Source organism: Myotis nattereri (assembly GCF_964212035.1).
Source record: "Myotis nattereri genome assembly, chromosome: X".
NCBI classification, from domain to species: Eukaryota; Metazoa; Chordata; class Mammalia; order Chiroptera; family Vespertilionidae; genus Myotis; species Myotis nattereri.
The window spans coordinates 7,802,044-7,818,538 of NC_138078.1; the positions used below are offsets into that span (position 1 = coordinate 7,802,044).

Here is a 16,495-nt window from a genome sequence, read left to right on the forward strand (position 1 = left end):
CTAAGGCTGGCTGCATGAGCATGTAACCCATCCTTAGAAGGGCTCCCCACTTGGTTTAAGGCTGTTCTGTCACCGTCTGAAATTCTTTCTTTTTTTTTTTTCTTTTTTTTTTTATTGCTTAAAGTATTACAAAGGGTATTACATATGTGTCCATTTTATCACCCCGCCCTAGACAGTCCCCTAGCCTCCCCTATCCCCCAGTGTCTTATGTCCATTGGTTATGCTTATATGCATGCATACAAGTCCTTTAGTTGATCTCTTACCCCCCTACCTCCTGCCCCCCAACCCTCCCCGGCCTTCCCGCTGCAGTTTGACAATCTGTTTGAGGCAGCTCTGCCTCTGTATCTATTATTGTTCAAAAGTTTATAATGGTCTCTATTATCCATGAATGAGTGAGATCATGTGGTATTTTTCCTTCATTGACTGGCTTATTTCACTTAGCATAATGCTCTCCAGTTCCATCCATGACGTTGCAAATGGTAAGAGTTCCTTCCTTTTTAGAGCAGCATAGTATTCCATCGTGTAGATGTACCACAGTTTTCTAATCCATTCATCTACTGATGGGCACTTAGGCTGTTTCCAGATCTTAGCTATGGTGAATTGTGCTGCTATGAACATAAGGGTGCATATATCCTTTCTGATTGGTGTTTCTGGTTTCCTGGGATATAATCCTAGAAGTGGGATCACAGGGTCAAATGGGAGTTCAATTTTCAGTTTTTTAAGGAAACTCCATACTGTCTTCCATAGTGGCTGCACCAGTCTGCATTCCCACCAGCAGTGCACAAGTGATCCTTTTTCTCCACATCCTCTCCAGCACTTGTCGTTTGTTGATTTGTTGATGATAGCCAGTCTGACAGGTGTGAGATGATACCTCATTGTTGTTTTGATTTGCATCTCTCGGATGATTAGTGACTTTGAGCATGTTTTCATATGTCTCTTGGCTTTCTGAATGTCCTCTTTTGAAAGGTGTCTATTTAGGTCCTTTGCCCACTTTTTGATTGGATTGTTTATCTTCCTTTTGTTGAGTTGTATGAGTTCCCTATAAATTTTGGAGATTAGGCCCTTAGCAGATATGACATTGGCAAATATGTTTTCCCACACAGTGGGTTTTCTTGTTGTTTTGTTGATGGTTTCTTTTGCTGTGCAGAAGCTTTTTATTTTGATGAAGTCCCATTTGTTTATTTTCTCTTTAGTTTCAAGTGCCCTAGGAGCTGTGTCAGTGAAGAAATTGCTTCGGCATATGTCTGAGATTTTGTTGCCTTTGGATTCTTCTAGAATGAAATTCTTTCTTTTATATTTTTTTTATTGATGTCAGAGAGGAAAAGAGAGGGAGAGATAGAAACATCAATGATGAAAGAGAATCATTGATTGACTGCCTCCTGCATGCCCCCCACTGGGGATCAAGCCCGCAACCTGGGCATATGCCCTGGCCAGGAATCAAACCAGCGACCTCTTGGTTCCTGGGTTGACGCTCAACCACTGAGCTACACCCGGCTGGGCATGAAATTCTTAATAATCTATATATATAAAAGCCCAGGGACCATTACGGCAGAACAATCAGAAAGACCAGAGCAACTGGTTGCTATGATGTTCACTGACCGCCAGGGGGCAGACGACCAATGCAGGAGCTTCCCCCTAGTGGTCAGTGCACTCCCACAGAAGCCAGGCTCATGGCTGGCGAGCACAGCGGCAGTGGCGGGAGCCTCTCCCACCTCCACGGCAGCACTAAGGAGTGGTGAGCCAAGTGGTAAAGAGCAAGTAGGCAAGTGGTTAGGAGTGAGCAGGCAGGTGGTTAGGAGCCAGCAGGCAGGAGGTAAGGAGCGAGGGGTCCCACATTATTGGAGGGATATCCGACTGCTGGTTTTAGCAAGGGGTCCTGGATTGTGAGAGGGCGCAGGCCGGGCTGAGGGACACCCCCCTCGTGCATGAATTTTGTGTATCAGCCTCTAGTTCTTAAATAAGCACCCCTGCATTTTCATTTTGCTCCAGTTCCTGCAAATTATGTAGCTCATTCTGCTTTTGGCAATTGGACTGTCATAAAACTGGGGAGGGACCCCTGATGTCTTCCTTCTGTAGGATAAAAAATCTCACAGAAACTCCCTTAGGCTCATGGTGTAACAGCCCCACCCTCCCATGTCCTGGTATAACTTTAAAACATATTTTTTGCTATTAGAAGGCTATCAGAATCATAAAGTCATTAACAAATCACCTAGTTATAAAAAAAGAGGTCAAACTGTACCATAAGGGGAAATGTTAAATCCCACATGTAATGATCAACTGAGGCTTATCAGGTGGGGGATACCAGTTGACGTGGTGTTCCCACTATGTGCCCTCTGGTTAGTGACAGAATTTGCTCAAGTAAGAGCTTTCATTGGGTGACAGACCTTTGTCCTGCCACAAGCCTTTCCTCTGAAGAGAGAACTGATGAGTACCAGGTCTCTACAGTTGCTGAAAGATGCATAACTGGGCTCATCACCCTGAGTAATATGATAAGGCATGTCCCTATAGTTAAGTCAAGAAGAAAGAAAATAACTAAATGTTTAATAATTCCTCAATTATTAAAACATTTAAAAGTTGACATATTAAGTTTAGGTTTACTTTACACATCTGAACATTAAAGAATCATCCTGTTAATTGATAAGAATAAATTACATAAGGACAAGTTGATGAACATCATAACAGATGAGTGTCTATCCATCATAACCTACTAGAAGTGCTATGTCACATGGTTACTATTTTCTAAATTTATTATTAAAAAAATAATGTAACAATGTAATGAGTTTTTTAAAAAAGAAAAATTCTGTCGTACTATTTCCCTAACATAGTGACTATTTTCATTTTATCTATGCCATTCATATTTGGATACAATTTTTTTAGAACAAAATATTTAGACATGAAAGTTAGATGCTTTAAAATGGAAGTGTGTGATTTTAGGGTGTAGGTTCATCCAAATCAGTCATGGAAGTCCTTGAGATACCACTAGACCAGTGGTCAGCAAACTTGTCAACAGAGGCAAATATCAACAGTACTTCTTCAAAATAGACTCGCCCAGGCCGAAAACCGACTTCTGCGCATGGGCCACGAAGTTTCAATCACACTGTACGCACGCCCGCACATGGTATTTTGTGGAAGAGCCATACTCAAGGGGCCAAAGAGCCGCATGTGGCTCGCGAGCCGCAGTTTGTCAACCACGGCACTAGACTAAACAGGATTTCCAAGGCACCAGACCATTGCTTCCCTGCTTCTCTCTATGAAAGTTGAGCACAGTATCCATAACCACTAAATTGCAGCTGGAGTTGTCAATGTCCAATATGAAACAGTCTTTTTCTCCTTCAAAGACTAATAAGATTCAGGATAAGATTCGAAACTTTTTCTTCTTTCCCTGTTCAAGAAGAAGGGGGGAATTCAAACAAACAAATATCTGAGACTGATTCTTTTTCAGGACATTCGGAAAGTGGAGTGTGGAAATTCAATACTTAACTTTGAAAATCTGTTGTTTCCAGGAAACTCAACCATCCCAAGCTGGTGAAATTCTATGGAGTGTGCTCAAAGATATACCCTATATACATAGTGACTGAATATATAACCAATGGCTGCTTGCTTAATTATCTGAAGAGTCATGGAAAAGGACTTGAAACCTACCAGCTCTTAGAAATGTGCTATGATGTTTGTGAAGGCATGGCCTTCTTGGAGAGCCACCAGTTCATACATCGGGACTTGGTAAGTAAAACCATTGGAAACTCAGAGAAAGGAAAGAAAGCAATCCACAGTTCCTGCCTCCAGCAGTAGGGCCAGTGGGAGCAACGGCAAGGAGGCCACCTTAGCTTTTACTTTGCTCACCTGTGACTTCCTTAAGCACATGACACTTTCATAATTTAAAAAAAATCACAATTTCAAAATAAAATATTTGAAGTTCAGAAAGAACAGAGAGAGTAAAAGAAGCCATCAAGATCTTTGTAGTCGTTTGTGGTTTGAAGGAAAAGGGATGGAAAGGAGAGGCTTTGGTCAATATATTGCTTCTAGGCACCATTAAACCCAAATTGACCCTTGCTCTAGGAAGGGCTTAGTGCTAAAGCAGTCATTCAATACAATAACTGAAAATATAAAAACAAACAAAAACCAGAAAGAAATGAAACTTGTGTATGTGTTTGAGTCAGAAGGAGAGGGAAAAGCGTTCTGCTTGGTATGCACGGGTATTTATCTTTAGAGATTTTCTTGTGTTGAACAGAAAACATGCCATGCACACTAGGCAAGTGCATTTTGAGTCTCTGGTACAGCATTTATACCTTGAGAGTGCATGTTGCTGCACAGTATCTTTGAAGAAGCCCCTCGAACTGATTTTCACTTCTCACTGAGGAGCTCAGGTTCTGTATTTAATGTGTAAAACCTTTTGTGTTTGACAAGGATGGATGCCTGGGTGAAAATACTTATGAGAGCACATTTTTATTTTGTAAAATCAAAAATTGCAAAGGGAAAAAAAGACAACTCCCCAACATTTGGGGTTTTGATAGGAAATCTTAGATTTTGCTGGGAATTTTGCCAAAGAGAAGAAAGATGTCAGAAGATTTGTGGTTACCTTTACTACTTGGTAATTTTGTGTTGTTGTGTTTTTTTTTTTTCTCCAAAGGCTGCTCGGAACTGCTTGGTGGACGGTGATCTCTCTGTGAAAGTATCTGACTTTGGAATGACAAGGTAAGCCAGTTCCAAAGGGACAACCAATGAAAGGGTGATTTCCATCCTCAACTAAATGCCATCATAATTGAAGGCTCTGTGGGGATACAGAAACCTGGATTCCCTTCCCCATACTACCTTGGACTACCTATGAAACACATTTCCTCACCTGTAAGGTGAAATTGCACTTTAGAAATTATACAAAGCCCCTTTTAGTTCTTTCAAGACCCTGATAAATATTTTCTAAACTTACAAATAAGTTCCAGCCCTAGCCGACTTGGCTCAGTGGATAGAGCGTCAGCCTGCGGACTGAGGAGTCCCGGGTTCGATTCTAGCCAAGGGCACATGCCTGGGTTGCGGACTTGATCCCCAGTAGGGGGCGTGCAGGAGGCAGCCGATCAATGATTCTCTCTCATCATTGATGTTTCCATCTCTCTCTCCTTCTCCCTTCCTCTCTGAAATCAATAAAGAAATATATTTTTTTTAAAAAAGTTCCATGAAAGATCCTAAATATTTAAATATAACATGTTACAGTCAGATGATTTGGATAAATAATATGTGGATGGATGGATAGATGATAGATAGATAGATAGATAGATAGATAGATAGAGTCCATCAAAGCTCTTTTATTTTTTTTTTTTATTTTTTTTTTTTTTAAATTTTTTAATTAAATCTTTATTGTTCAGATTATTACATTTGTTCCTCTTTTTTCCCCCCATAACTCCCCTCCTCCCAGTTCCCGCCCCACCATCCGCCCTCACTCCCCACCCACTGTCCTCATCCATAGGTGCACGATTTTTGTCCAGTCTCTTCCCGCATCTCCCACACCCCTTTCCCCCCCAAGAATAGTCAGTCCATTCCCTTTCTATGTCCCTGATTCTATTATAATCACCAGTTCATTCTGTTCATCGGATTATTTATTCACTTGATTCTTAGATTCACTTGTTGATAGATGCATATTTGTTGTTCATAATTTGTATCTTTACCTTTTTCTTCCTCTTCCTCTTCTTAAAGGATACCTTTCAGCATTTCATATAATCCTGGTTTGGTGGTGATGAACTCCTTTAGCTTTTCCTTATCTGTGAAGCTCTTTATCTGACCTTCAATTCTGAATGATAGCTTTGCTGGATAAAGTAATCTTGGTTGTAGGTTCTTGGTATTCATCACTTTGAATATTTCTTGCCACTCCCTTCTGGCCTGCAAAGTTTCTGTTGAGAAATCAGCTGACAGTCGTATGGGTATTCCCTTGTAGGTAACTGAGTTTCTTTCTCTTGCTGTTTTTAAGATTCTCTCTTTATCTTTTGCTCTTGGCATTTTAATTATGATGTGTCTTGGTGTGGTCCTCTTTGGATTCCTTTTGTTTGGGGTTCTCCGCGCTTCTTGGACCTGTAAGTCCATTTCTTTCACCAGGTGAGGGAAGTTTTCTGTCATTATTTCTTCAAATAGGTTTTCAATATCTTGCTCTCTCTCATCTTCTGGCACCCCTATAATTCTGATGTTGGTACGCCTGAAGCTGTCCCAGAGGCTCCTTACACTATCCTCGCATTTTTGGATTCTTTTTTCATTTTGCTTTTCCGGTTGGGTGTTTTTTGCTTCCTCGCATTTCAAATCATTGACTTGATTCTTGCGCTCCTCTGTTCTGCTGTTGGGAGTCTGTATAATATTCTTTATTTCAGTCAGTGTATGCTTAATTTCTAGTTGGTTCCCCAATATAACATCGAGGGTCTCATTAGTTTTCTTGTAGATCTCATTAAGTTTATCGGCGGCTTCTAAACAGTTCTTGAGAGACCTTAAAAGTGTGGTTCTGAACTCTAGATCTTCCATTGACAATTTTGTCCTGTTTCTTTGTCTCCGCATTTTGTTATGCTTCCTTGGTGCACCCCCTAGTGGTCTTTGTTTGTGGTTTTATAGTTAAATCTTGATGTAGCTAATTCCAGGGAGGGTTTGACCTCCAGGCCAAGTGGCTATGAGAATCAGCTGTGTCAGCAGTGAGAGAACTTCTGTCCTCTAGGGAGGTGCTAATCTGGCGTTTGCCTGAGGCTATCCGGCAAATGCCTGTGTGCAGGGCTTGGGCGGGGCGGGTCGCACAGGATCAACAGGGTGGGCCGGAGAGAGCAGTGATGGCGGCTCTCAGTCCTGTCCCCAGGGTCTCTGCCTCTCTGAGTCCCAGCAACGGCTGCAAAGCTCGGAGAGAAAGCTGCACTCGCTCTGACCGGAGCCAGACAGACCCGCTTCTCCCGTTTGAGTCTGGGTCCCTAAAGACTCGCCCGGATCTGGAGCTCAGAGTCTGCGACTCCCTCCCGATTGAAAACGCCAACCGCGCCCTCCGCCGCCAGCCCGCTCCACGCGCGCACTCCGCACCTCAGAATTTGACTTCAGCACTGCGCCTCCTCTGAGTGTCCATATGCGTTTCTCTTTCCTCCTAGTTGTAGGACTTCCACTCAGCCAGCGTTCCAGTGGTTTTGGGTGATGTCCGTTCTGTCTTTTAGTTTCACTTTTGAAGTAGTTGTTCAGAGCAGCAAACTCAGGCGTTAACCTATGCCGCCATCTTGGTTCTCCCTCCATCAAAGCTCTTTTAGCCCTGTCTAGGGTTTTTCTTAATATATATCCAAATGGGTAGAGCATTAGCACCAGGAAAATTTTGTTGTCATGTCATTAAATTTTCTTTATCACATAGTAAGGCATGAAAGTAGACTCTGAGATTCTCTTGATGGGTGTTCTATCACCACTTCATCATTTGGAGAATCATTTTGATTCTGATAGCACTTTATTTTTAAAAATATATTTTATTGATTTTTTTACAGAGAGGAAGGGAGAGGGATAGAAAGTTAGAAACATCAATCAGCTGCCTCCTGCACACCCCCTACTGGGGATGTGCCCACAATCAAGGTATATGCTCTTGACCGGAATCGAACCTGGGACCTTTCAGTCCACAGGCTGACGCTCTCTGATAGCACTTTAAAAGTCTTCCATTTCCTAATTCTGAATTCTCATACTACTTAAGCATTAAAGCCAATTTTCATGATTTTACATAGGAAATGAAAACATACATGCTAGCCTATCCATTGAACAAACATTTATCAAGTTCCTCCTAGACTCCTTGGACTTGTGAGGCATACTGATATGAATGGGATAGTCCCTGTCCTCAAAATGCCCACAGTTGGTCTAAAGGGCAAGTAGATGTTACTGACATTGAGACAAAATACAGCTGTAAAATTGTGCTGACTCAACATAAACTTACATAATGCTGAGGAGGAATAATGCAGTTTCAAAGAGATCTGATGGGTTTACCAAGGCCAGCTCTGTATTTAGCAAACATAGCCCTAAAACACCATAGGAAGATCTGTCTCTAAGTCTTCTCCAAAATTCTGTATTAGGAAGTGCTCCTCTTCTGGGACCCCTCAGTTTTGCAAGGTACCTTTAGCTGTGCTACCTGCCATCACTCCAAGCACGATACACTGAGTCTCCTACACTGACATTCCATCTTTGTGGCTCTCTCAAATACAAAAGAAAAAGCTGCTCTTTGCTCCTGAGGGCAGAGAGAAGCTCCCAGAACAGGGCTGATTCCCACTTTGTTCTTAAAGTAGGAATATTGGCTGTTGTGCCAATATACAGGGGATATACCTCAAGTTTCTTTATTGCTTAGAAAAAGGGGAACACAAGGTCTTCCTTTGAATAAGGGATACTGGGGGTCATGCACCAGGCCCTTTCTGTCACGAAGCTGTGGTGTCACCTCATTCAGATGCCTGTGACTTAACCTGGTCCAATCATTTGAAGAAAGGGTTAAACAACACAAAATTACCAGTTGGGGGGAGGGGTGCCAGTGTAATTTCTTGGTGTCTTGTGGTATCTGTGGAGCTGGAAAGGTCCAGGGAGGAAAGTATGGAAGGTGCTATATATAATCCTATGAAGTTGTTATTCATTATTACTATTATTTGCATAGAATGACTTGCCAAACCAGCTATTTCTGATGTTTCAAATTATGGCAAATATCTCTAACACATTTTGTTGTAGATAGTTTTCCTATAAATTGTATCTAAAATTTTAGTTTCCATAATTTTTATTTTCTTATTGTCCTATTTATGAGTCATTATTTATTTGGTTTTTTTTGTGGGCAAATATATTGGGTTCCCCTATATTAATTATATAAATATTAAGTGCTTATTGTGAGAAATATGGAAATGGTGTATAAAGTCAAAAGTATAATTTGACCCTTTACCCCTTTCTCAGCACTAGTAGTAACTATTGCTAACACATTTGGTGGATGTCCTTCCATACCTGATTCCTAGGTATACCCAATCATGTACACAAGTAAGTACATTTACTGTTTGTTTCCATAAAGGTGGAATCACATCATATGTACTTGCTTTTACATATAACCATATTCACACGGTCTCTTTTTCTTACGGTAAATATAGTTATCTTATTTTTAATAGCTGCATATTATTCTATTATATTAATATACCATATTATATTTAATTGCTCCTCAACATGTGGACATTAAGATTGCTTCCATTTCTATCATTATTACAAGCCACATTGTAATGAATATCCTTGAACATATATTTTTATGGTCTAAATAACTCCATAGGATAGTTTTGTTCATCATTGTTTATAACAGCAGAAGATTAGAAGCCATTTACATGGTTAAACAAATTATGTTAATTCATAAGAGGGCATTCAGCCATTAAACATGATGATGCAGAAGAAAATGTAACCATATGGGTAAAATGTTCTTGATATGCTGTTAAAGGAAAAATAAAAGCAAATTTCAATATGACAGAAACCCAATTTTGTTCATGTTATATATAGGAAAAAAGATCGGAAACTATAAGCAAAAATGTATCTTGAGTGGTAGAGTTACAGGTTATCTTTGGGGTGGGATTCTGAGTATCTTTATGTTTACATTTTTGTGTTTTTCTATATTTACCAAACATTTTGCATTCATATTTTGGTGTCTTCAAAGTTAAGTATCATTTTTTAAAGCTTACTAGTCATAAGCAGGCTCTAGCTAAGTATACATATTGAAAGGAAGCAAAAGATCCAGAACATCAAGGCACCAGGCTGAGACTGGCTGCTTGTACCGCCTGCCACCAGGCAATGGCAGCCAGCAGAGGTCTTCTCATTCTGCACAGCCAAGCAGCTTAAGGTCTGTATTGATGTCCTCCCCCCTCCCACCCACAGGTATGTTCTTGATGACCAGTATGTCAGCTCAGTAGGAACCAAGTTTCCGGTCAAGTGGTCAGCCCCAGAAGTGTTTCACTACTTCAAATACAGCAGCAAGTCAGACGTATGGGCATTCGGTAAGAATGTGGCCACACAGGCCTCAGCCCCATTTCACAAGCCAGCTTCCACAACAGGAAACCACAAGAGTAACAACATCCATTTTTTAGCAAAAACCCTGAGCACTTACAAAATTACCTGTAGGCAAGCAAGAGATAGAAAAAGAAAATGATCTTTCCTTGAGTTGGTGCTATGATGTCCGCACATATTCTATACTTTGCATCCTGCTACCGCCTTTCCATAAAAGCTCTTCTACTGAAGTTTTCAAGCAATTTTTAAAAATGAGTCATTGAAAACTAAAACCGAGTTTGCATTAGTCCAAAAACACTGAAGGGTTTACAATGGAATCATCTACTTTCGGCATGAAAGCAGCTGTGATAAACATTCCTTTCTGAATTGACCAGTGTTCTCTTTGGCCCATACCAATTCCAACTAGTATCCTCATTAAAATTCATAATTTAAATCAGGGATGAGGAAGCCACAGCCCAGGACGAAATCCTATGACCTGTTTCTCTAATTAAAATTTTATTGACACCAGGCCATGCCCATTTGTTTTAGTATTGTCTCTGGCTGATTTTGTGCAGCACTAGCAGAGTAGAGTCGTTGCCATAGATGCATGACCAAAAAAAAGCAACAACACTGAAATAGTCCCTATGTAACCCTTTACAGAAAAAGTTTTCTGGCCTTTATTTTATTAAAAGATCTATGTTGAATTTTAGTAATGATAATTAGAAAACTGAAATAATTCTTAAATTGTGATTTTGTAGATTTGCTGATGTTTTTCTACAATCTACATTGTAAGAGAGGTCATACCTGTTTACAATCACCATCAGATGCATCCAGGATAAATAATCCAAATTATTATCAAGCTATAGAATGTATTAAATTCAACTAAAACCTATTTCGTGCTTGTCTTGGTCCATAAGCATAATTTGACTTTCTACATGATGTCTATAAGACTACCTTTAAAAAGAAAAATTTTGTCACGGATACAGACAATGGTGTGGTGATTGTGGGGCAGGAGAGGGTGGATGGAGGTGGAAAAGGGAATGGGGGGATAAATGGTGATGGAAAATAAAGTAATAGAAAAAAATTAAAAGTAAAATTTAGTCATTTACTTTTTTATAAAACATGATTTTTTTAAAAAAAATAATTATTCCTTTAGTAAAAGTGGCATTGTTCATTGTAAAAAATAATAATAATAATCCAGTGTATACAGAAAAAGGAAAAACCACAAAGATAGCATTTTGGTGAATACTTAACAATATTTTGTGCTGATTAACTTGTCAAAATTAGTTTTAATCTCCTTGTTCCAGTTAATATGCCTTGTGAAAGATATTTTTAAAAAACAGTATGCTTACTTAATAGTTCTACCTTGTGTTTTATCCAAAATTGAATTATCCAGATTAATTACTCATCTTTGCACCAGAACTTGGCTCCTGGCATTTTCTGGCTGTTTCCAAAAACTAAATCTATTCTTAAATAATTTGTCCCCAATAAAGATATTCAAAATGAACCAGGGCCTCTGAAAGCAATTCTCAAAAAGGAGTTGCACAGATATTTTTAGCAATGAAATTATTCTTGAGATAAGATGATATCCTTCCAAAGAAGAGTGTTGTGAAGGAGCAACATGCTTTGAATAGTTGTTTCAGAATTTTTTTTAATGCAGCCACAACAACTTGTAGTATTATCCTATTATAAATATTTTACATAAAATTTGTAGTCCTAAAAGTCAGAGAAGTTTTTGAAGGTGGCACTTCAGTTATGGTTCTAGAACAATTTTCTTCCTCCTTACATATTTCTGATTTTCTATGGTTTGAAGCTGGCTGACTGTTGAAATTCTCTCACTTGACTATGAGGATGATGGCAAATAGCCACCATTTAGAGAGCAGTTAAAATAACCTGTGCTCTTTAAGGTGTTCTATGTGGGGTTTTTTCCCTATTTAATCCTTATGGTAACTATGAGGTGCAAATATCTGCATATTATAGACAGAGAACCTGACTGAGAAGGGTAAGAAACTTGTCCAGCCTATAAGTGGCAGACCTGGGCCTCAAAGGCCAAATCTGACTGACCCCCAAGTGCCAGCCTATTGACCACCATAACCAGAACACAGTTTCTTAACCTGGAGGTCATGACGCCCTGGATGGGGGACTGTGGACATCCAAAAACCAAACACAGAAATGCTGTGCATTCATTTTCCCAAGGGAGAGCCAATGGCTTTTATCAGATTCTCAAAAGTATACCTGACCCACAAAATATAATGACCCATGGTGGCAAAAACAAAAGCAGCAACACTTTCAATGATTTTATCTTTACATTTCCACTGAAAGGTAATTTGTGCAATGAAATTGTTTCACACAACTGCCGAGACAGAGAGAAAGGAAAAGTGATGACTTTGATCGATAACTCCTAAGAGCTGGAGCTGGAGCTGGGTAGTTTGTGGGTTTACCCAAACCCCATTTGCTTCTCTGGAGCAGCCCAAGAATGTTGGCCCTAAGTAGCTGTCCCTGCAGCTCTCCTTGCTATTTGCCTGTTTACCAGCAAAAATGGGTGCCTGCATCTCAGGAAACATGGAGGAGAGACCCCGGGCTCCAGAAGTGATGGTACAGACCCACCCTCCATATCTTGTCCTTTCTGCAAGGACTCATTTCCCAGGGCTCCCTCGCTCTGACCTATAGCCTTCTTGTCCTGGCACATGAAGCTCATTCAACAAACTGTGTACCCTCTGATGTTGGCTCTCTTTCCTTGTTGTCTGCCGGCCACCCCCCGCCCCTCGGTGTGGTGCAGGGATCCTGATGTGGGAAGTGTTCAGCCTGGGGAAGCAGCCCTACGACTTGTATGACAACTCCCAGGTGGTTGTGAAGGTCTCCCAGGGCCACAGGCTCTACCGGCCCAAACTGGCATCGGACACCATCTACCAGATCATGTACAGCTGCTGGCATGAGGCAAGTGCACCACCAGGGGAACTGGGTGCCCTGTCACCACTAGGTAAAGCATTGTTGTGGGGGAGGCGCCAGCTTTGGATCAGGTGGAAATGGCCCAGGACCTCTGCCCTCAAGTGTTTGTAATTAAAAACAAGAAATGCAGGTGCCAACAATTTAACAAACAACTTATGTCCAGCACTGTTCGACAAATTTCATAACTATTAGCTTATTTATTCATCAGCAAACACACTGATATCATGGCTAAAACTAACAAAAGAGGAAACAGACCCAGAGACATTTAAGTGACTTGCCCAAGGTCACACAGCCATTAAGATGCTGACTGGCCGGTCTTGGAGTTCCTGTTCTTAACCATATTATGGGGTCTCTCCTCGAGTAGGAAATGTGTAACAGAGAATTATAACCATGTGTAGAGAATACATAATGGACATGACTCCATCTTCTCTTCCCACACTTACCAAATGCTGAGTAAAAAAACACTCCATGCCCATAAGGAATAAGAGTATGTTTTGGGGTAAACATGGAGCTGCAATTGCAGGAGATTGATTTTCCCGCATAGAACTCAGTACACACACACACACACACACACACACACACACACACACACACACACGCGTGTACTCATACTGTGGAACTGAAAATACCAAGCAGTTTATAACTATACACATTATACATGTGCAATATAAACAGAGACTAGTACAGGACTTACTGCCGCCACTGGTCAGTTGAAGAAGAGGAGCAAACAAGGGGTTTTGAGCTGAAGCCAGACCTCCTTGGCCCTCACCACTCTAGCTCCAGACACTAGGACTGCACCATCAGATGGGCAGGGAGCCCTGAACAGGAAGGAACTGCCTTCTTTCCACAGCTGCTCCACATAAGTGTGTGAATTATGGCAGAATCCATTGAGAGGGGTTTGCAGAGACAATCCCTGATCAAGGTTCTGCATATAGTGAGCATTTTAGTCTCCCTTCAATTTTTTTTTTTTGTTAATCCTCACCTGAGGATATTTTTTACATTGATTTTCAGAGAGAGTGGAAGGGAGGGATAGAAATAGAGAGAAACATTGATGTGAGAGAGACACATCAATTGGTTGCCTCCTGCACGTGCCCCAAACTTGAAACTGAGGTATGTGTCCTTGACCTGTGGGCTGATGCTCTATTCACTGAGCCAAACCAGCTACGGCTCTCTCCTCAATTTTATATTTTACTGCAAAACATTCACAATTTTCATGAGGTTCCAATTTATCTGAATTTCTGCCCATCTGATATATGAGAAATGGCAATTAGGATAGCTTTCATATGTTCCTATTCATTATAAATGAAGTATATTTTTAAGGGCACTTGTATATATTGCTGAGAATTATATGCCATGTCTTTGCTCTTTTTTCTAATAGGTTTTTCTTTTCCCTACCTCAAGTTTTAAAATCCTTTTATAAAGTGAGCGCATTTAGTTTATATTTTAACTTACCAAATTTGACATCTTTATGATATTGATTTGTAATGCTCAAGAACAAGCAATGTTTTTTCTACGTGTTGAAATCTAAGTTTGTACTTTTTAGCAGTGTTTTAAAGTTTTATTTGGAGGTACATTTTTGTTAGTATTTTATTTTGGTGTTGCTACTGTAACTGGGTTTTTCTCATTATATCATCTAATTGGTTATTGTACATATACATGAAGGCTATTGATTTTGTATGTTAATTTTATATACCGTTCTCCTGATTAATTCCTTTATTATTTGGGTTGGTTTTATCATGGATTCTCTTCATTTTTCCAAGTATACAATCATATCTTATGTAAACAAAGATACCTTTACTTTTTCTTTTCAATTTGTAGGACTATAATTCTTTTCTCTTTAGTAAAAATGTCTGTAGTGTTTTCACATTTAAATGTTGCTAGCTTTAGGATTCAGGTATAAATATTTTATATATTTTATTTTTAATCACAACCATCATAAACTAAACCAGTGGTTTGGGGGTGTTTTTTTTTTTATTTAGCTTCCAGAAAAGCGTCCCACATTTCAGCAACTTCTGTCTTCCATTGAACCACTTCGGGAAAAAGACAAGCCTTAAAGAAGAAACTAGGAGATCTGATAAGAATGGACATAAATGTTAGCCAACATCTTCATTCTTTTTAAGGAAAGTAGCAAGGCACAGATGACCTAATTTAGTGAGTTCTTCTTACTGGTATTCTGTGTGCTGTTTGTTATATTATCTAGAAATGAATAAAGTAAGAAAGAAAAGATTTCCTTGAAATTTAGGTCAAATTAATAATTTTGTTTATGCTGCTCTTAATATTATCATTCCAAGCCTATAGCAGAAGCACATTTCCTGATTGCAGTAAAGAGGGCATATACCACATGTAAAGATTGAACAGAACTGAAAAATTATTTGTTCCATATTTGTTCTTTTCTTTATATCATCACTCCCATGATAATTAAATATGCTATTAATAAGTACAAAATGTGGACATTTGCCTTCATGTTTCAATGTTCTCAATCTTTAGCATGCATGTGAATCAAATGAAGAGTTTATTAAAACACAGATTCCTAGGAACTACCCAAGAGATTCTGGTAGAGCAGGTCTGAGTGCAGCCAGAGAATCTACATTTTTAACAAGTGTCAGTATGTTCCTGTGCAGTCAGAACTGCCCTAGGAGACCTCATTATATGATGGGCATCACTAGGTGGTCCACAACTTAATCCAAATAACACAATTCTCATCACAGATCATTGTCAAGCTTCACTTGAAGCTTAGATTAGAACAATGACTTTATGTCACCATGTACACAAATAGAAAACTAAAGTTCAACAACATTATCTATATTAATAAAAGGGTAATGTGCTAATTATACCAGTTCGACCGGACATCTTCTAGTCATTCTGGCTTCCTTCCAAACAAAGCCACAGTGGTGGCGGCCAAGGCAGAGGCGGTTAGGGGTGATCAAGCCGGCAGGGGAGGGCAGTTAGGAGTGATCAGGCCAGCAGGCAGGTGAGTGGTTAGGAGCCAGCGGTCCTGGATTGGAGAGGGTGCAGGCCGGGCTGAGGGATCCTGCCACCATGCATGAATTTTGTGCACTGGGCCTCTAGTTCCATAATATGTTAACTATGTTTCACATAGAGTAAATTTTAAAAGGTGCTAAGGTATAACTGCCTTTATCCTTACCCTTAACCAATATCAATCATCAATCTCAACTCAAGTGTAACCAAGATCTTATATCTAGAATTGATAAGATTGTTGCTTTCTAGTCATTTTAAATCCTTGAGTTTGGGGCCCTAGGGCTTCTGGCCAGTTTGACAACTTAAGTTTCTATTTCAGTCTTCCTTCTTGACACAAAGGTGCAGAAGTATGAGTTTAGTTTCTCATGGCTATTATTAAAATATACTTTAGCTTTAAAACTCTTCCTGAGAATTCCCTCCTTCACAGCCTGCTGCTGAACCCATAGGTTTTCATCTCTCTTGGAGTCCTTCATTGTCATCTCTATAATGTCAAGAAGGGAAAGAGAGGTTATGCTGAGCGCACTATTACAATGGAAAGACGCCCTAATTAAGCCCTGCTACTACTTTCTAGCTATAAGTTAATAATCTCCCTCAAGAGACATTC

General features: G+C 39.9%; 1 protein-coding gene across 1 annotated transcript in view; it reads left to right on the forward strand.

Moving 5' to 3' along the window:
* Positions 1-15,350, forward strand: part of BMX (BMX non-receptor tyrosine kinase) — a 52,400-nt gene extending 37,050 nt beyond the window's left edge. Inside the window, exons 15-19 of the mRNA XM_081080955.1 lie at positions 3,504-3,720; positions 4,628-4,692; positions 9,856-9,974; positions 12,743-12,900; positions 14,892-15,350. Coding sequence (XP_080937081.1) covers positions 3,504-3,720; positions 4,628-4,692; positions 9,856-9,974; positions 12,743-12,900; positions 14,892-14,966 — 634 coding nt within the window. The 3' untranslated portion in view covers positions 14,967-15,350. The remainder of the gene's footprint in view (positions 1-3,503; positions 3,721-4,627; positions 4,693-9,855; positions 9,975-12,742; positions 12,901-14,891) is intronic.
* The last annotated feature ends 1,145 nt before the right edge of the window (positions 15,351-16,495 follow it).